The sequence below is a fragment of the Drosophila subpulchrella genome, chromosome X (genome assembly GCF_014743375.2).
Source record: "Drosophila subpulchrella strain 33 F10 #4 breed RU33 chromosome X, RU_Dsub_v1.1 Primary Assembly, whole genome shotgun sequence".
Taxonomy (NCBI): Eukaryota; Metazoa; Arthropoda; class Insecta; order Diptera; family Drosophilidae; genus Drosophila; species Drosophila subpulchrella.
Window position 1 is genome coordinate 19,257,727 of NC_050613.1, and position 20,720 is coordinate 19,278,446.

Sequence of the window (20,720 nt, forward strand, 5' to 3'; positions counted from 1 at the left end):
GTTAATTTAAGTAAATAAATGTAAACATAAGGTTTATTTTTTTCTTTATATATCCTTTTAGCAATACACATTTCAACTTAAAAATTTTTTAGGAATGTTTTTCCAAAACTAGTATTATTTAATTAAAGAGTTTATTTTCTTTTTAATAAAAATATTTACTTTCCTTCCCCCTGCCCTAAGTATTGACTACGGCTTTTACTATTAATTCATTCTTAATTTATGACAATCTCTCTCATTATCTTGCAAAGAGTGTAATCAGGTTTTACTAACAACTACGTAATTCGAGAGCTTTAATCTTGCACTTGGGAAAATGCTCTCCGATTTGAAATGCACCATTGATTCAGATTCAAAGCTATGGTTCTCCGATCCGGAACCTTTGGCTTGTACCTCTGCGTAGTGTTTTTAGCCAGCAGCTGTGGAAGTAAGTTGTACGCCTATCAGGAAGTGCTTAAATATGATTATAGTATCATGAGTACCCACTAATTCTGTATTTATTACAGAGCCCAGGCTGTACTTCGGTATCTGCCATGGACCCGAGAGGGGCAAGTGCCTGCCCATCGAGGAGTGCGTGGAGGAGCTGGGTTTTGTCCAGGCCAAGGATTCGGCCGAGTGCTTCCACACGGTCTGCTGCCTGCAGACCCGTCTGGCATACTCGCAATCGATGAAGGACTACTGCAACAGCGATCCAAAGCCTCACATTTCCAATGGAGAGCTGGCCAATATCCGGGAATTCCCCTGGATGGCCATGTTGCTGTACGGAGATCGGCTGCTGCCCAAGTGCGGCGGCTCCCTGGTGGGCAAGAAGTGGGTCCTCACCGCCGCCCATTGTGTGCCAAGCATGGAGAATCACGAGGAGAAACTGCGTCTCGTTCGTCTGGGAGTGTGGGATGTTCGGCAAACTAAGGATTGCCGGGGGCCCAACTGCACGCCACCCCCCGAGGACTTTCCCATCGAAAGGGCCATTGTGCACGAGCTGTACCGACCCTACGGCACTATTGGGACCAATACGGAAAAGCACTCCAACGACATTGCCCTGCTGCTTCTTGGCCGGGTCGTCACCTACACGCAGTTCATTCAGCCCATCTGCCTGCCACCGTTGTTTATTCCCTCCCGCAAAGATGTCTATGCGGACTACAACCTGACCATCGCCGGTTGGGGTCGCACCAATGGCCTGTCAGTGACCACCAGCACTGTGAAGATCAAGGCCCAGGTTAATGGCTGGTCCACGGAAAGCTGTAAAAAGCAGTACTCGGACGTGACTTGGGGTCAGATGTGCGCCGGAGGCGGCGCCACCATGAAGGGAAGCTGCTTTGGCGACTCCGGCGGCCCGGTGATGGACGACAACCAGCTGGTGGGTATCATCTCGCTGGGTGGGTCCAATTGCGGTTCCGATCGCACACCGATGGTCGTCACGCGGGTGGATACCTTTATGGGATGGCTGGCGCAGCACATGCAGTTCTCACTATGAAATCAATGCGTTGTGACATAGAGCCAACCTCAACGAAGCCAAGAATACGATTTGTGTTATGTCAAGATCCTGTGATTATTATTGAAATTCTCTTTTTGGAGTAGTTAAAAAAAGTTTGTTTGGTTGGTGGATGATGATATTGTTTACGATGATGTTGATGATGTGGTTGCAGCGATGATTGGTGATCCTCACGCTAAAGCTTTTATCTAATCGCGCCTGCTACGCTTGCGATCCGAATGGCTGCTGCGCTCGTTGTTCTTCTCCTCGGCTCGCTTGGGCGCCTTTTTGGCCATGTTCAAGAACTGATCCAGACCGAATGGATCCTCCTCTTTCTCGAACTCAACGGGTCCACTTCGCTGACCGGCGGCCGCATCACGGGAAGCACCAGAGAATTGCTTGTCCGGCACGAAACGCTTGGTATTTACAATGGCATCTAGATCACCGCCGTAATTCTCGCTGTCTGCCTGCTTGCTGGGTCGGTAGATGTGGGCCCCCAGTGTGTTGGAATCGCGCCAGGGCTTGTCGTACACATTGTACGCCTCGTCATCCCCGTAACCGGAGTCCATGCCCTTGGTGGTGTTGAAGAGACGCTGATCGAATAGGGTCTCGCCATTGCCAGCACTCTTGGCGGGCAAACCCAGGGCGATCTGCTCGGAGATGTCGCGCTCCCGCTCCCTCTGCAATTTCGATCGCTTTTCCGGGGCCGCCCGCTGCAGATTCCTGTCCCGCTGGCGTTCCCTTTGACGCTCCGCTCGCAAATCGTTGCGTTCACGTGCCTCTGCCCCTCCACCACCCGACGGACCCGATGGCTCAGCTGCCTCTGGATTGCGTAGACCCGCTCGCTCCTCGCGAGCCCGCTGCGCCATCATACGCAGCATATCCTCCTTCTTCTCCTTCTCCTTCTGGGCCAGCTTTTTCTCCAGCTGGGCGCGGGCCTCCACCGCCTCGCGAGCCTTGCGATCGGCTATGTACAGTGCCTCGGCCATCTTGGCGAACTTCTCGTTGATGTGCACTTGCTGCAGACCGCGTCCATCAGCTGCCAGACGCTTGTCCAGGGGAATGGTGTAACCTGAGGGCAACGAAAAGTGTGCGTTAGTTGAAATACTAGTGATAAGTCCAATAAACCCAGCCAGTACACAGAAAAGCACCCTGAAACCCCACTGACCTTTGGCGTTCTTCCAGTTGGATATGCAGGGCGGGATCTTCCACTCCTTTTGCTCCTTGACCGTCACCTTGCGCGACGGCGAGTGGAGGACGGGTGCCGGAGGCGAGGGCGGCCCACGTGGAATCTTCTTGTTGATGCGGAACTTGGGCGGCTCCATCGGATCGAGCTGCGCCTCCACCATTCGGATGACCCGCTGCTTAGCGCCCGAATTAAAGGCATCACCCTGCTGTGAGGGCGTGTAGCGGATGTACTGGGCTGGACCCGCCTTCTGGGCATGGCGCACGGGCAGCGCCGAGGTGATCTTCTGATTGGTCAGCTTCTCCAGTGCCAGGCGAGTCTCCTCTGTCGTCTCCAGTACCGTTTCCTCGTCTGGTCGCTGCAGTTCGTCCGCATCTTCGGCCAAAACCTCAGCCGGCAGCAGTTGCGAGATGGACGAGTACACAACCTTGTCCTTGCCATGTCCTTGGCGCGCTATGGCATCGTATTTGACCTTTCCCTTGTCGTCCAGGCGAACGGCCAGTGCATCCGATTTCTTGCCCACATTTCCTGGTGCTCCCAAACCTATAAAGGAGAAAAGGGATATATAGTATATGGGTTAATAGGACTTAAGATTATAAGATAGCGAGACTTCTGATTAGCGAATATACTACATAGGATCTTTCTGATTGGTTGGCATAGAAACATATATGCTATATACTACATAGGGTTAAGGGTCTCCGCAGAAAACTATCTTGTTTCGATAATAATTATAGCTTCAACCACAGATTTTAAAACGTAGGCACTCTTTTTGCATAAAATTATGCATACATAGAGGTTTACATCGACCAGCTTTGCGATGCTGGTGAGGAATACACTTTAAGGCCTAGGATCAGGCAAATACATATGCTGATCAAATGTGTGGGACTCCTTCGAGGAACCACGACCAGATTTCCTGAAAAGCAAAGAGAAAGTTGGATTACGGGAGAGAGAACCCACCCAGTGGATACTGCGCCACATGAATCTCCGGGAAGGCGCCGCCGTCGCCGAAGTCGGCATCCGTGCGCGGAATCCAATCCTTGCGCTGTCCGTACGGCGGAGCTGCGATTTTGGCGGAGACCAGGGCTCCGATCTTCGGGGCTCCGCGGGCGGCCAGGCGACGCTCGTCCTCCCGATCCCAGACCGCGTTCGTCGGCGTGGGCAGCAGGCTCGATAGCGACATGTCGGTTTTCTTCTTGCTGGCGACTTAATTCCTATGTGAAACCACCTTTTTGCCTTCCCTTCGATTTGCAAGCACAAAAAATACAATGGAAAATTGGGAAAAAAACACGCACGCACACGGACAGACACACACAAGCGTACGGCTGTGTGGTTGCCAGACTGCTTGCCACCAAAATACCACTGGGATACGGTCTCACTTAGAGTTGGAAAATGTATACTTGTTTTGCTCAATATAAATAATATTTTTAGGAGAAAACAAACGAATGACAGCCGTTATTAAAAGATTGGAACCCAAAGTTAAATGTATTGATAAATATTTTAGTTAAGCTTAATACTTCAGAAGCGTTTACATACATATCATGTGAAAGCTACAACTCTAGCTACTTTTTAGCTAAAAACATATCGCACCGCCCCTGGCTGCAAACAGTGCCATCACTAGCAGTGCAGTCAACAAAATTAAATTTGTTTTTTTATTTGGCCAAACTTTCAATACGATGTACACATTGATGCACGGCTTCTACAAGTACATGACTCAGAAGGACGACTACTGCGTGGTGATCCTGGGCCTGGATAATGCTGGCAAAACGGTATGGGGCTGAATCAGCCGGGAAAAACACGACTTGTAGACCCAAAACTAACACCTGTGCCCACGTAGACTTACCTGGAGGCCGCCAAAACCACGTTCACGCGGAACTACAAGGGCCTGAATCCCAGCAAGATCACGACGACAGTGGGCCTCAACATCGGCACCATCGACGTGCAGGGCGTGCGCCTCAATTTCTGGGATCTCGGTGGCCAGCAGGAGTTGCAATCGCTGTGGGACAAGTACTACCAGGAGTCCCACGGCGTCATCTACGTGATCGACTCCAACGATCGCGAGCGCATGGACGAGTCCAAGGCGATCTTCGGTAATTGCAGATGGTCTATACACAAATCTTTAGAAAATGTTATTTTGCAGGCCAGTGTACTTGATTCTTGAAAAAATCCATCCGTTTTAAATTGATTTTCATATTTTCCCCATACAGATAGCTCTTATCGTCCCAATTTAAACTCATGTTTCCTTTTCTTCTTTAATAATTGTTAGCTTTCATCTTAACTGGTTATTATATTATGAAACCCCTTTCAAAACCACAATATATTTGAGAATAGCTACAAGAGATTTTATAGCTTATGATGGCCTCTTTCAGACAAGATGATCAAGAACGAGCTGCTGTCCGGCGTGCCTCTGCTCATCCTGGCCAACAAGCAGGATCTGCCGGATGTGATGGGAGTGCGGGAGATCAAGCCGGTGTTCCAGCAGGCTGGCGCCTTGATAGGGCGTCGAGATTGCCTCACCATTCCAGTGTCTGCCCTGCACGGCGAGGGCGTCGACGAGGGCATCAAGTGGCTGGTGGAGGCCATCAAACGACATGCGGTGGTCAGGCCGCCGCGGGAAAACGATTAAGAGATCTAGAAGGACACGGGCCCATCAGCCCGCCACTGGCTTTAATTAGACTTGTATTTTCGTAACTTAAGGGCTTAGGACTATGCTTATTTGTAATTAGCCGGGGAAGATTGTGAGATACCAATTGTACATTGTTGTAAATGCGGGAGGTGGCCCGCTTTATCAAACAACAGCCTTGCAACGGCCTTAACTAGAGCTGTTTTCCGTAGACTCGTATCTTTCTGTTAAGCACAAAACAGCTTTTAAATGCTATTCGTGTCTTGACAGATAGATTTCAGCAAATGACAGCGAATTACAAATAAAATTGTTACAATGACGGAAAACGAACCGTTCATTAAAGTATATGTAAAGGCAAGCACTTGCTAACTCAAAATAAACTTAAAAATTTGTAAATAGATAGTAATTTGTATATTTAATCCCTTCCAGAAATAAAATACCTACATATATGAAGATAAATTAATCAATTATATTATAGTAAAGTATTATCATTTTATTAAGAACATAGTAACTCCCACTTCAAAACTCAGATGTGCTGTTTCATAATTAGTTAGTAGTATAGTATTTTGAAAACTGATTCACATCGGTCGTCCAAGGGCCATGGTAAGTCGGAGACTATGCGATTTGCGTAAATCGAGAGAGTTCAAGCTTTATCTAACAGCACGGCGTTCGTGCTACCTCGATATGGCGGTTGTCAATGGGGCTCCGCTTATCCGAACCGAACCGTAAAAAGAAACAACCAGCCGGGATTGTTATTTGTGGGTTGTGTTATGACCATTATCAGCTAATAGATAAGTGCGTTGCCACCAAAAACAACACCTGGTGAGTGGCACTGGAATCGTCAGTCTTCCGCAGGAGTTTCCACCGCTCGGACTGGAAATGATCGCCTAGCTGGGCCTACATATGTATAGCTAGAGAGTCGGGAAGGCAGAGCGTTACCTGTTAACTATTAGTGTACATTAGATAAGGCCTATGTGGAGCACTCGGTGCTTATCGCTGACATTCCCATTCCAGTCGGTTTAGTTCCCTGCTCCAGTGAGAAGCGACCATGTATCCGTACTACGAGCAGGACTGGAGCGTTCTGCCGCCGGAGAACAATCGCAGGTGAGATTTTATCCCTTGGAATGAGCGGACGCCAAAATAAGATTCCCATTCAAGATCTTGAAAAGGAATCGTTTGAAAAGGTGTTTCAAAATGCGGCGCAGTGTGACCGTTCATTGGCCGTTTTGTGTTGCGGTATTTTTTGTACCTGTGTCTTGTGTGGCAAAAAAAACGTTGAATCACCCCGTGATTGCAAATGCTTATTTTAATGCAATTTATTGTTTTCGTTTTATCTTATTGCTCGGAAAGTGCTGAAATTTCCTCTGCTTTGTCAGTCGTTAAGTGAAAATTTGAGTCGGTGGTTTAATGTAAGATATTTGTTGAGAATGAATGCATCCAAAAAATACCAAAGAAAGCTTAGTTTTATTTTGAAAGTTGTTGTATGCAAATATACAAAATTGCTACCGATTTTCAATATAATATGTTTTAAAAATAAAAAGTAGATGGAGCTATTGCTTGGCATCATTTTATGCCAAACAGAGAAACTACAGAAGCATTTCCAAACAGTTTTGATTGGAAACACTTTCCTGTTGTTTGTCACTTTATAAAAATATATTAGTTTTTGAACCTAAGACCTTTGCATAGAATTCGAACGATATTAATACAGGATTTTTTGTGATGGATCCATAACCAAACATAACAAAACATAGGTGTTTATTTCTGAGTTGTAGTTCTCTCTTCGCCCCACTGTACGACAAACGCACTAGTCCCTTTGCGGGCGACGCGTTAGTCCCATTCAGCGAACTGCTTGTAAATATCGCCCTCTCGCTCGCACCCACTACTACTGTTGCGCTCATCATCAACATATTCTCGACGAAACATTTTTTTTTACTTGTTACGTTGATTTTGTGGCGTTTAAAATTGCGAATAACCAGCGCAAAGTTGGCCGTGCGAACATGTGCTAAAGCGTAAATACAGTGGTGGACTAGAAATTAATGAAATTGCAGAAACATTCCAGCCAGAAGCGAAGGTGTGTGTGCGTGTGCTTGCGACGACGGGCCGTGTGTGTTGAAATTATTTTTTTTTATTTTTTGTCGCGTTGTAAATTTTTTTGCACTGGGAAGCTGACGCGTTTTTTTTTCTTGGCAGGTGGTTATTATAAAAGTAGCGCTTATGAATCTGCCAGCGGATCCGATGTGGCGGAAATGCTCGTTGAAAAGTGTGCCATAGATTTTCCTGCCCTTTTCTTGTTGGCCCAAAAGGCATGCAAGTGTGTGTGTGTGTGTGTGTGTGTGTCCAGTGTGTGTGTGCGTGTGGGCCTTCCAGTGAATCGCATAAATTAGCAGCGAAAAATCACATTGAAAACAAACGAGGAAAGCGCTGACAAAAAACCCTACGTGTTCAATGCATATACTATAAGCTATACTATATAGCAGTGACGTTGTTGTTTCATGATTCTTTAATGCAATCGATATGTATGTATGTACTTATGCTATCGATGACGGCAGCTGTTTTCGTTTTTGGCCAGGTTTTAACCACTTTTTATTAGGTGGAAACAAGTAAACAAGTTGTATTTCGGATAACGGTTTCCGTTTCGTTTCTACCTTCCAATTGGCCGTTGGAAGCCCTTCGCTCTTATGTGAGTGTGTGTGTGAGTGTGCATTAATCATTTAATCAATTTGCATTGCGCTCTCGACCAAAAAAAAACACTTATTTGTTGTTGCCTTGGTCAGAGGGAGAGAAAAAGAGATCATGTGTATTTGTTTGAGCCAACTCACGCACACACGCACGCCCTGAGATGTCAGTTTCATAACAACGGCGATCTAGTTTATGTCAGCGGTAATTGTTACTGCTTTTATTTAAACTAACTAAATCTTTTTCCTATTAGCTTAGTGAAGAGAGAGCAAGCGAGAGAGAGAGAGAGAAAGAGCGAGAGTGCAACAAAATAGCGGCCGGCTGTTAGTCCGTGTGTGTGTGTCTGTGTGGGAGTGTGTGTTTGTGCGTGGAAGATCTGCAGAGGAAAAACCGTTGGTTCGTTTCGCTAATTTGTGTTGTTGCATCGCCGCCCAGCAACAAAAAGAAAACACAGAAGCGCGTAGGCCGGCAAAAGAGGAAAAGGAATAAGAGAGATATTAAATAAGAGTGCGACTAAAGAGCGGAAAAGGCTGCCACACAAGTGATTCAACGTTTCTCGCCGCCACAATGAACTCCGAGCATGGGTAGGATCCAAAATCGCAGAGTCCAGAAATCCAGAGTTTTCCTATAAACCCATATCTTTCCCCCCCGACAGATTCAATCCAGCCTTCAATATGGCCACCATACGGCAAGCATTCACAGAGGCTGTGGAGAGAGGTAAGCTTTCTAAGGGTCAACGCACGGTGGAAAATGGCCATGGCCTGGGGAAAATTCGGGGCTAACTCGGTGGTTTAGGTGGTTTCAAACCTCTGATTGATCACAGGTTTAAAGGTTTAGAGTTTCCATTATCAAAGTGTTTTGCATCATATTCCATCACCCCTTTCTGAGTAAAAATCTGTAAAATAACGAGATCCCAAAGTTTAAATAAATTCTTGTACTTAATAAACAAATTAGAAATAGGTTTTCAACTATTAACAATCATTTAAGAATTCCATAAACATAATTACAATATTAGCTTAATGTATTAAAATGCTCAATAAACCACAGTTTACAACCCATTTACACTCAGAATCCACTGATTTGAGGCCATTAGCTTCACATGAAAACAATCTTGATAATGCGAAATGCAATTAGATTTCATTGGAGTGAAAGGGTTATCAATAGCAACATAGACAGATCTCATTTATGTTTATTAAAGTACTTCTAAGGAAGATAATTGTGGTATTTATAGTTTAACGAAGAGTAGCTAGTACAACTGCTGTACTTTAAAGTTGTTAATGTATTGTCAGATAAAAATATAGTAAATTCAATTTATTTTAGATGTCTAAAGAGATAAAAACTAAGTGGGGTCTATATTTCTTGACTTATTCTATATAGTATGGTCTTCAGTTGGTTTCATGTAGCATAGCGCAGGACCAGCTAGGGTTAAAAGAGATCAACTGCCAGACAAAAGCCGGTTAATTAACATTTTTCTTTCGCCCACAGTCAGAATGCCCACGCCCACACGCCTGCGCGACCTCATCCGACAGATTCGCGCCGCCAGAACCGCCGCCGAGGAGCGGGCGGTGGTCAACAAAGAGTGCGCCTACATACGGAGCACGTTCCGCGAGGAGGACTCCGTCTGGCGGTGAGTCAGCTGCATATATATCTGCATATAATACCCTACCTGTTTCCATTAAATCGAATCATAATGTTTACCTTTGTTCGCCCACAGCTGTCGCAACATTGCCAAGCTGCTGTACATACACATGCTCGGCTATCCGGCTCACTTTGGCCAACTGGAGTGCCTTAAGCTGACGGCCAGCACGCGGTTCACAGACAAGCGGATCGGCTACCTGGGCGCCATGCTGCTGCTGGATGAGCGGCAGGATGTCCACCTGCTCATCACCAACTGCTTAAAGAAGTAAGCTTTTCGGGGAATCTGCTATTGCGCTTGGAATTACATCAAAATTAAGCATAGTTAACACTTTCTTAGCACAGAAATGGCTCAAACATTGCCACTAAACAAACATTAACTACTAAATAATAATGCGGGCTCTTATATAGTACTTAATCGGTCTTATTCTGAAAGTATTAGAACTTGTAAAAGGCTTTAATACAATGGGTATCTGTCAAGTACTGACCTATTCTTTATCTTGATTGCAGCGACCTGAACAGCTCGACGCAGTTCGTCGTAGGCCTGGCCCTGTGCACTCTGGGTGCGATCGCCTCTCCGGAAATGGCCCGGGATCTGGCCAGCGAGGTGGAGCGTCTAATGAAGTCCCCGAACACGTACATCCGCAAGAAGGCGACGCTGTGCGCCTTTCGCGTCATCCGCCGTGTGCCCGAGCTGATGGAGATCTTCTTGCCGGCCACGCGTTCCCTGCTCAGCGAGAAGAATCATGGTAGGTCCATGGTATTACTTTAGAATCCCTTAACTAAAGTTGAAAAAATCCCAAATCAAATAAAGTAAAGTATAAGATAAACCAAAACATATTCAGAAACATGTTTTTAGAACTATTCAAATGTTTTTCTAAAATAATTTAGAATATATTTTTTTTTGGGTTTATCGTATAGCTTGTGAGTCACGAGCTGCAAATAATTAAGCAATGAGTTCACAAAACTCTAAAGATATGAACTAGAATTTAGCTTTAAACATTTTCAAGACCATTTAGGAACTTTCAATTAATTTTTACCCACTTTCTTTGCAGGAATTTTGATCACTGGCGTAACGCTGATCACGGAGATGTGCGAGAACAGCTCGGACACGCTGATGCATTTCAAGAAGGTAAGTTGACGTGGCCAGCGGCGGGATCAAGTACTCGGAACCAGTTCACGGCAGAGGCCTTCTACTTCATCAACTGCCCCTGCTGCAGCTCCTCATTAATGGGGGACACTTGGGAAAGAGAAAGAAACGCCCACAAAGAGCGGGTTCCAAGTCCCAAATTTTTGTGTACAATTACTGCGCGCCCATTTATCTATAGACGTAGCCGATATAACAATTATATTTTTCCCGCTATCACCCATTTTGCCCATATATGTATACCTAAATCTACATATCTTTTCGTTTACTTTGCCGATTTTTACACACCCCACACTCCTTTTTTCGTTTCAACCGATCAACCTGTGTACTTACGATTTTTTAACGCTTGTTTGTTTTTGATCGAGTTCGAATACCGCGCAAACACAAAATGAAATTTGTTGTAATTTGCTTGCCAGGATAGCGGAAATCGAGAGGTATGATTGTTGTGCCTAACTAGCAAATAAAACTGTAACGCCTTTTACCTACCTTATCCCACACACCTGTATTTATATATAAATATGTAAAAACGTATAATTTTGTAAGAGTTTCCTGCTGTTGCCTATGTATATGTCTCAAAGCAGCGATATCTATAATATGCATATATGCAGTTGTGGTTAAAATGAGTCATTCATTGTTTCATGTTAGTAAACTACCTGTTAAAAGTTCGTATAATTTAATATTCATTTTAAATACCTTGTTAAAGACTACTATTATCATTCTTAGAAAGAAATGGGCTTCTAGCAACTATTTTTGATAACAAGATGATGCAGTCAAAGCACTGATAACATATTTATCTTATCGCTCATTCATTTGACAACAAAATTTAACTCTGCTGATATTATCAATTATTAATTCAAAACTGAAAACATTTTTAAATATGGAGTGGTACAGTTTTAGTCACAACTGGTTAAGTAAGTGCTTTAATAGCTTACATTTATCCCCTGCTAAACCGCTTTGATCAGTTCCATCTGGTCCTAATATGCTATCTGTATCAGTTTTGTGATCCATACAACCATTTTGCTTGCACAGACATATACATAACCGGCGGAAATTGACTTTTGGCCAAGAGTTTTCGATCTACAATTGCAATTTTTGGTAGGATTCGCTCCTCACACACGACCTGTACATATAGAGTTCTTCGTAGATGGCCGTGTCTCAAGTGTTTTTTGAGCCGAGCTTTAGTTATTCTTCGTTTCGTTTCATTTGCACACTTCAAGTTCTTACAGTTCTTTGTCTTTCACACCTATTATACACTCACTGTCACACGATTTTCTGTATTTCCCGCATAATTTAATGCCCTCCAGTTGAACTACTTATAAAATGTGGCTTACGTATGACCCCCAGATTGTGCCGAACCTGGTGCGCATCCTGAAGAACCTGATCCTGGGCGGCTATTCGCCGGAGCACGACGTCAGCGGAGTGAGCGATCCCTTCCTGCAGGTGAAGATCCTGCGACTGCTGCGCATCCTGGGCCACAACGATCCGGATGCCTCCGAGGCCATGAACGACATTCTGGCCCAGGTGGCCACCAACACGGAGACGAGCAAGAATGTGGGTAATACGATCCTCTACGAGACGGTGCTCTCCATCATGGACATACGGTGAGTTGTGGTCTACCCTACTGCCGATTAGAGCGTTTTGATTAGAGTGCTTCTCTTCATTTTCTGTTACAGCTCGGAGGGTGGTCTGCGCGTCCTGGCTGTCAATATCCTGGGACGATTCCTGCTCAACTCGGACAAGAACATTCGGTACGTGGCGCTGAACACGCTGCTGCGAACGGTGCACGCGGACACGTCGGCGGTGCAGCGGCATCGCACCACCATTCTGGAGTGCCTGAAGGATCCGGACGTCTCCATACGTCGGCGGGCGATGGAGCTGTCGTTCGCGCTGATCAATGCACAAAACATACGTACAATGACCAAGGAGCTGCTGCTCTTCCTCGAGAAGGCGGACGCCGAGTTCAAGGCGCAGTGCAGCTCGGGCATGATCCTCGCCGCCGAGCGTTACTCGCCAACCACGCGCTGGCATTTGGATACGCAGCTAAGTGTGCTGATTGCAGCCGGGAACTATGTGCGCGACGACGTCGTCTCCTCCACCATACAGCTGGTGTCCAGCAGTCCCGTCCCGGAGCAGACGTACATTACGAATCGCTTCTGGGAGTCGCTGCAGGTGGCCAATCACTGCGAGGACAAGCAGCCGCTGCTGCAGGTCGCCGTCTGGGCCATAGGCGAGTACGGCGATCTCTTCATGTACGGCGCCAACGAGGATGGTAAGTGGACAGTAATCAGGTTGACTTATTGCCCGAACTAATCTCCTTTAACTTCCAGAGTTTGAGCGGCCCACTGAGAGCGATCTGATCGCTGTGTATCATAAGTTTTTAACCTCTGCTCAAGTCTCGACCACAAGCAAGCAATATGCTCTGGTCTCCCTAGCCAAGCTAAGCACACGTCTGCAACAGTGCGTAGAGTAAGTAGATCCCATTGCCATCATGATTATTCCGTAGCTCAAGTGAAATCCTCTTTACAGGGAAATCCAAGCGCTGATCACGTCCTTTGGCAGCCATCTGAATGTGGATCTGCAGCAGCGAGGCGTGGAGTTTACGCAGCTCTTCGGCCATTACAAGCATCTACGTCCCCCGCTGCTGGAGAAGATGCCGGCGATGCAGATCAGCAGGATTAGCTCGCAGAACGGCGAGAGCGGCGGTGGCTCCTTCGACGACAACAGTCCGGATGTCATTGAGAATGGCGTGGAGGGAGGCGGCGGTGGCGGACACTCACTAATCGAAAGCAATATGAACACTCTAGGAGACAATACGGTGTGTTGAGTTGACCATTCTAAGATTCCCCATCTAAAGATTGCCTTCAACCCCTTTCAGAACATTCTGCTTGATCTGCTGGGCAGCACGGATCTGTCGGCGGGCGGCGCTGGCGATTTGGTGGCAGCCACGGATCTTTCAAACGCCGTGCATAAAAAGAACTCGCGCAATGCCAACGATGTGGTGGCGCCCGTTTCCAATAACCAGGATCTTTTGGATCTGCTCGATTTGGATTTGTCCACGCCCTCGTCCACGACGACGGGTGCGCCGGCGGGCGGAGGAGGAGGCGGCGGCGGTGGCGTTGGCATCCTGGCCCTGGCCGGCGATAATAATCAGAGCAGTGCGGCGAACATGAATAACATGCTGGGTGGCTTGGACCTGGGTGGCTTTGGATCTGGTCTGGACAGCTCGGTCAGCATACCCACAAATGGCAACGATCTGGCCAGCATGCTGGGCGGATTGGGAGGAGCTCCTCCGGCTGCCTCAGCGCCCTTGGCGGCCCCAGCTGCTGTTGTTGGCAACCTCATCGATGGCCATGGCGGCAACCTGCTGGCCGATCTGAATCCCAACAATGTAGTAGTGGTAGGTGTACCAAGTTCTTTTGGTTGCCCGCTTGTTAACCATTGATTTTTGTAGCCTCCGCAGGGTCCCAGGCTGACGGCGCTGGACAAAGATGGATTGCTGGTGCAACTGGTCTCGGTCAGGGGCAGCGACTGCATGCGCATCTATATGACGACCACGAATAGCTCAGACAATACCCTGGAGCAGTACTTGCTGAAGGTGCGAAGTGTTTTCGATTTAAAGTATAGATATCTGGTATTTCATAAGATAGAATATTTCAATGAAGTTCCTTAACTTTAAGATGTGTAATGGGAACTTAAATTAGTTTATTTCATCATATATATTATTATAATAGTTTCTACCCATCATATTCATTTCAGGCGGCGGTTCAGAGGAGTTTCCAGCTGCAGATGCTGACGCCATCCGGTTCGGTGCTGCCGCCGGGCGGAGTGATTACGCAGGAGATGCGAGTGGTGGCCACGTCGAATGTGAGTAGTCCGGGGCCTTATGAAATCCAACAGCTTGCTCTATAACTAAAACTATCTTTCGATTTGCAGGCGACACTAAGGATGCGGCTGCGCATCCAGTACGTGCTCGATGGCCAGCAGCAGGTGGAGCAGACGGAGGTCAGCGGATTCCCCGAGCAACAGCCGGCGGCGGCGGCCGAGGAGTAGGACTGCAACTGTATTAAAGCAAAACCAGATTAGCCTAATATCGGAAATAATTCAACACGGGCAACTTGCGCAGCAGCAGCAACAACAGCAACAGCAACACTAAGAAAACACACACACTGTGGTTGTCACACATTTATTGTAAAATAAGTTATCACACAGATACACCCACGCAATCGCATCTAGATCAGAGCATTTTCCAGATCGGCGCACAGCGTTGTCAGACTCAGACTGTTTTTTAACCGGGATAGTCCAGTCGGCGCTCGGTAGCAGAGAGAGATAGGGGATACACCCAAGCAGTTAACTTATATATTTTTTCTAATTTATATCTATACAAAAAAAAACACACACTACTTGTCAAATCAAATTATTTACGTTTACCTTGTTTTATTATTAATAATTTTCTCATTTTAAATGGTGTGTAAACTCTTGTGTGTAAAAGACAACTTTCAGTTTTATTTAAGACAATAAAAGTCAACCCCCCGCTATCCCCATAATGAATGGCAACTAACAACATAAAAAAATGAAAAGAAAAGAAAGGGAAAAAAGAAAGAACTTAAATGTATTAAAACCGATTGTGAAATTATGTAGCAAAAGCATTTAAAAAGCTTAGCATTTTAAAGGAATCGAAATGGAGCGAGTTGAATGATGTTTGATGCCATTTCAAGCAGTTTATTTGTTATTTCTATATGTAATGAGTGTTTGTTTTCCTCAGTCCTCAGTCTATTTGATCAGTTCCGGCTTCAGTTGGTCCAGTCCTGATATTCCCTCTTATTTGCCCCGCTAAACACATTCATATTATATAAATATATATACAAAAACACGGAAACACACGACCACGCGGATATATATTATATTATATTATGTATTGTTATTTCCTGTGCGCACGTACTTAAAGCGGAGAATCAGCAGCAACCAGAGAAAGTCTAAAGAATAAAAAAGAAAACACAAATCAGATAGCACTGTGGAAAACTAGATAATATCTATGATAAATATAATTGTAACGGAGGAGGACGCAGCTTAGAACTATATATGTAACTGATTAGTTGCCGTCGCCGATGATGACGATGATGAGGGGCATCGAGAAGCAAAGAAAATCCATTAACTATTATTATTATGATTATAAATGAATTACGCAGCTGTATGAGGAAGAAAGAGAGAGATAAGAAAATAATAACATTAACATATTGTACAATATATTATTATTTTTGTATTATTATCATTTCCTTTTATATCTACTTATATTCCACAAACCTTTTGAGCCGAAATAAACAAACGATTTCGTTTTACCGAAGGACAACCTAGCGAAGACTCTGATTCTCAACAAAAGAGGAAAATCCCCTTGGGAATGCCGTATACAACATATTCCTATGATTGGTTTTGCCGTAATTTCGTAAAGTTTGTAGACTTTCATTAAAGGTAACTTCTATTCAATAATCAAATATGATAAGACAAAACACGGATTGCCCCCTTCCCAGATCCCAAATATAAACCACCTCCCCCTGCGAAAATCATATCAATGCACATGACTGAATCAAATCACAGAACTAACAGGCATTCCGTTCCGTCCTAAACTCTCCGTCATTCTGCAATCGTCGTAATCCTAATCCTCAACGAATCTCCGCAAACAAGGGAAGGCGAATAATGGAAATCATCATGGATAATACTCGGTATCAAGATGTCTCACGGCTGTCAGCTGTGCCTGCTGCTTCCTTCCATTCCCATTCCGGATGTCCTTGCAGCTCAGTGATGGCAATTCATCGATTTATATCACCTAGTGGAGGGAATGGGTTATAGAAATAGCTTACTTTTGGGATAGTTTATTAATATTATTAATACTGATGTTTTAAAATGGATAATTTGTTTTAATTTAATCATATTAATTGCAAGCAATGAATGCTAATCATTCTTCTCAAGACCCAAGTGAACATTGTGGATCTTTGGAATATTACTAAGGATACGATTTGTGCCACTGCTCCAGGAAAGGGTGCTGCCGTGGTGCCCTTGGTCTCCGATGGTAAACTTGCTGTCAAAAACACTTATTATTTAACGGGTTTTCAATCGTAGTTAAGTCAAATCAAGACGTATAGCAAAAAGACCGACAGTTTTGATCAGCTAACATCCTAAACTAACAATCCCAATCATTTTAAAGGAAATTTATTTTTGACCCATTTTTGAATTTTTTATAAGGGGTAACATCATCCATTTTTGCGAAAAATGGCAAAAATAAAAAATTTTCGAGGTGTAAACTTCAATGGATTGGAAATTAAACTACGAGTTCAACGAGGTATGGCATTCCTTACTTGAACCTTTATTTATAATATAGCATCCAAAAAACTAAATTCTTAAGACGTATAAATGGGATTCAGATTTTAGTCAAAAATACTCTTTTTCTTTGCGGTTTTTTATTCGTAGTTTGGCCAATTCAAGGCCTACAGCAAAAAGACCGACTGTTCTGAGCAGCTTGCTACATATGCTAACGACCCGCATCATTTTAAGGAAAATTCATTTTTTGGCCAATTTTCGCATTTTTAGTAAGGGGTTACATCATCCATTTTTGCGAAAAATGGCAAAAATAAAAAATTTCCAGGTGTGAATGCCAATGGATTGGAAATTAAACTACGAGTTCAACGAGGTATGGCATTCCTTACTTGAACCTTTATTTATAATATAGCATCCAAAAAACTAAATTCTTAAGACGTATAAATGGGATTCAGATTTTAGTCAAAAATACTCTTTTTTCTTGCGGTTTTTTATTCGTAGTTTGGCCAATTCAAGGCCTACAGCAAAAAGACCGACTGTTCTGAGCAGCTTGCTACATATGCTAACGACCCGCATCATTTTAAGGAAAATTCATTTTTTGGCCAATTTTCGCATTTTTAGTAAGGGGTTACATCATCCATTTTTGCGAAAAATGGCAAAAATAAAAAATTTCCAGGTGTGAATGCCAATGGATTGGAAATTAAACTACGAGTTCAACGAGGTATGGCATTCCTTACTTAAACCTTTATTTATAATATAGCATCCAAAAAACTAAATTCTTAAGACGTATAAATGGGATTCAGATTTTAGTCAAAAATACTCTTTTTTCTTGCGGTTTTTTATTCGTAGTTTGGCCAATTCAAGGCCTACAGCAAAAAGACCGACTGTTCTGAGCAGCTTGCTACATATGCTAACGACCCGCATCATTTTAAGGAAAATTCATTTTTTGGCCAATTTTCGCATTTTTAGTAATCCATTTTTGCGAAAAATGGCAAAAGTTAAAAATTTCCAGGTTTGAATGCCAATGGATTGGAAATTAAACTACGAGTCCAACGAGGTATGGCATTCCCCAATAGGACCTTTTTTTATAATATAGCATCCAAATAACTAATACTTTAAGGCGTAAAATTGGGATTAAGATTATAGTCAAAAATACTCATTTTTAAACGGTTTTTCAATCGTAGTTTAGCCAAATCAAGACGAACAGCAAAAAGAACGACTGTTCAGATTGTGTTAGATACTGTCCCAAAAGTTGGATCCATTGTAAGATGAAACTGATTAAGTTGAATAAAACTTCTTATTAAAGTATTTAGAAATTTTATAAAAGAGTTGAACAGCATTGGTTTATTACTAAAAGCAACAAAAAAAGTTGCTAATAGAAATCATTTATATTTGTAACTCTTTATTATTAAGTGCTCTTTTTCAGTGTATGTCCTAGCTAGCTTTTCTAGATCCTTAGCCGCTGATTAGACTTTTTGGGCATCACTGGTGCAGCTGTCGCACGCTGCTGCTGCTGTTGTTTTTGTTGTTGTTATCCTTTGCTCCTTTGGGTGCTCCCTATTGTCTCTGCTCTCTCCAACTGGCGCACTCTCCTCTCCTCTCCCGTGACGCATTGTAACCTTTGGTAAGGTTAAATGTGAACCCGCGAATTGTGCCACGCCAAAAGAGGCGTGTTGAGTGGTGTGGCAGGAAAAGGTTGAAGAGAGGGGGGGAGGGCGAGGCGAAGGCGCCGACGCATTGGCTTTGGTTTTGGTTTCTAGCAGCAAAATGGGATATAAGGATATCCAGGATAAGAACAGCTAACTCGAACGTGTTGCGTGCAACCTGTTCGTTTCGCTCTCCCTCTCCCTCTCGTCTTCTTCTCTCATTCCTTTACCCACCCAACTGGCCCTCCCCCACCCCCCATTCCACCCGCTCTGCCACGTGGGAGTGTGCTGGCTATAAACAGCACAAGCATCTGCGCGTGTGTGTGTGAGCATATCTCCGTATCAAAATCAAACTGATTCAGCATCTCCATCAGTATTAGTATCAGCAGCAGCCGCTCTGGTTTAGCCTGCGTCGCAGTCGACGTCGCTGCCAAGCACAGTGGAGTCTCACTAATTTCAAACATAACTCTAAATGATCATTGGGGCTTAGCTTAAAAAAATCTTAATTTGAATTTGGAAGTTTTTAGATTTAAGTATTCATGAGTTTTAAAACCAGTGGTGGATCCAAAATTTGGTAGTTAAAAAAAAGGTTTGGTATAAATCGAAAAAGTTGAAATACATACATGTAACACATACTTTTTTAACAGAGTGGGGGGACTCTATCCCCCATATCCCCCCTAAAATCCACGCATGTTTAAAACTATAGCTTCCTTTAAGATAAATTTGTATCTTAGATATACAGATGACTAGCCAATGAACTTCAACATAATAAGAGAGATAATATTGATCAAATCATATATGTACATATTTGCTTCCCTGAAGAATTATGTTAGTATATGAAAAATACAAATCTAATGGATAGTTCTTTTAAACTGTTAGCATGGCAACTGATACCGATTAATGGAAAAACATGAAAGAAAGGTCTTAAACATGTTGAACCTTTTCCATCACCAAAATCGAACTTCCAAAGTGCAATTCTTAGTTCGAGTTAGGAAAGTTTAACTGTACCCCCACTGGGTGGCCAAAAAGGGGGAAATTGTGGGGCTAGTGAAGCTAGTCTGTCGCTGCAATGATTGAGATTAGTTTCCATTTCTTAATTGAAAAGTTGCTCTAATCTTTTGATATTTGTGGAAATTTGCCACAGAAATTTATCAATTTTCCGGGCCAGCCTTGGCCGCCTTGGCGCCCACTTCCCCGCCCATTTCCTCGTACTAACACCCTCCCCCCCCGGCAGCTAAAACTGCCCTTCTACCAGGCAAACTGCCTTAAACAGAATTCGCCCTTCGGGCTGCTGCCGCTGCACTGAAAGAACAATTGGGGCCAAAGGGCGGCGAATCTGATGCCAATTAAGAAAAAGGTAAATTACCAGCGGAAGGCGAAGTTTTAAATATCCTTTTATGACTGATTATGATTATATAACGAGGACATTTCGCGCGCACTTAAATTCTTTGTCAAAGTTTGTTTGACTACTAAACCGAAATGGAAATTTGACCAATTTGAATTTTTAAAAGTTGCAATAACTATAATTATCTAGAAATGTTTAGATTTTATCCCGTTGTACATATTTACTATATGTAACTTTCTACTAACTTTGATTTATTTAACTTTACTTTCGTTTTATTATAATTTATTATATGAATGTGAATTTTATTTTTAATACAGCACAAAAAACAATAAAGGATATCGGTTATTGAGAATTTATAAAATCACTAATTTTTTAAAAGAATTCTAAATATCAGATAATATATTTATCGTAATTTTTGTGTGCTTTAAAATAAGAGTTAATTTTTTCTCACAGTGTTTGGCAGCTTGATGCTGCTGTTGTAGTTGTTTTATTCCCTTGGCCAATCTCCTCGCCCCCTAACATCCCCTTCCCCTTTCCCTTCCCTTCCCCGCCCTTTGCCCGCTGGCACTCTTTGGAGAAAAGGAAAAAAGTAATTTTGTGCAACGATGCGACGACCCTTGGCCAAAATAAAAAAAAAAAGACACAAAACAGAAAAAGAAAAACAACAGCGGGAACAACAACAAAATTGTAA

General features: G+C 43.8%; 4 protein-coding genes across 9 annotated transcripts; 3 read left to right on the top strand and 1 right to left on the bottom strand.

Annotated features, from left to right (window-relative positions):
- The first annotated feature begins 317 nt into the window (after window positions 1–317).
- LOC119557070 (spaetzle-processing enzyme-like) lies at window positions 318–1,581 on the top strand. The gene is made up of 2 exons (XM_037869623.1): window positions 318–421; window positions 501–1,581. Exons 1-2 carry the CDS (start codon window positions 355–357, stop codon window positions 1,466–1,468), a joined length of 1,035 nt encoding a protein of 344 aa, XP_037725551.1. The 5' UTR covers window positions 318–354; the 3' UTR covers window positions 1,469–1,581.
- Window positions 1,525–3,982, bottom strand: LOC119557069 (puff-specific protein Bx42). The gene is made up of 3 exons (XM_037869622.1): window positions 3,609–3,982; window positions 2,634–3,194; window positions 1,525–2,537 (listed from the first exon to the last, which is right to left on the bottom strand). Exons 1-3 carry the CDS (start codon window positions 3,829–3,831, stop codon window positions 1,675–1,677), a joined length of 1,647 nt encoding a protein of 548 aa, XP_037725550.1. The 5' UTR covers window positions 3,832–3,982; the 3' UTR covers window positions 1,525–1,674.
- A 265-nt stretch (window positions 3,983–4,247) lies between these two features.
- On the top strand, window positions 4,248–5,720 carry LOC119556118 (ADP-ribosylation factor-related protein 1). The gene is made up of 3 exons (XM_037867998.1): window positions 4,248–4,417; window positions 4,486–4,738; window positions 5,018–5,720. Exons 1-3 carry the CDS (start codon window positions 4,325–4,327, stop codon window positions 5,272–5,274), a joined length of 603 nt encoding a protein of 200 aa, XP_037723926.1. The 5' UTR covers window positions 4,248–4,324; the 3' UTR covers window positions 5,275–5,720.
- Window positions 5,721–6,251: 531 nt separating this feature from the next.
- LOC119556117 (AP-1 complex subunit gamma-1) lies at window positions 6,252–16,070 on the top strand. Of its 6 annotated transcripts, none has more exons than XM_037867996.1 (16): window positions 7,138–7,280; window positions 8,383–8,531; window positions 8,603–8,664; window positions 9,433–9,574; window positions 9,662–9,850; window positions 10,093–10,331; window positions 10,638–10,714; window positions 11,146–11,163; window positions 12,074–12,330; window positions 12,403–12,998; window positions 13,057–13,195; window positions 13,256–13,544; window positions 13,605–14,126; window positions 14,181–14,324; window positions 14,486–14,593; window positions 14,663–15,973. In XM_037867996.1, the coding sequence occupies exons 2-16, from the start codon at window positions 8,515–8,517 to the stop codon at window positions 14,777–14,779; spliced, it is 2,916 nt and encodes a 971-aa protein (XP_037723924.1). In that variant the 5' UTR covers window positions 7,138–7,280; window positions 8,383–8,514; the 3' UTR covers window positions 14,780–15,973. The 6 variants fall into 6 exon arrangements, with proteins under 6 accessions (XP_037723920.1, XP_037723921.1, XP_037723924.1 ...); XM_037867994.1 differs by having other exon boundaries at window positions 7,160–7,342; window positions 8,201–8,531; XM_037867995.1 differs by having other exon boundaries at window positions 7,160–7,342.
- Window positions 16,071–20,720: the final 4,650 nt, after the last annotated feature.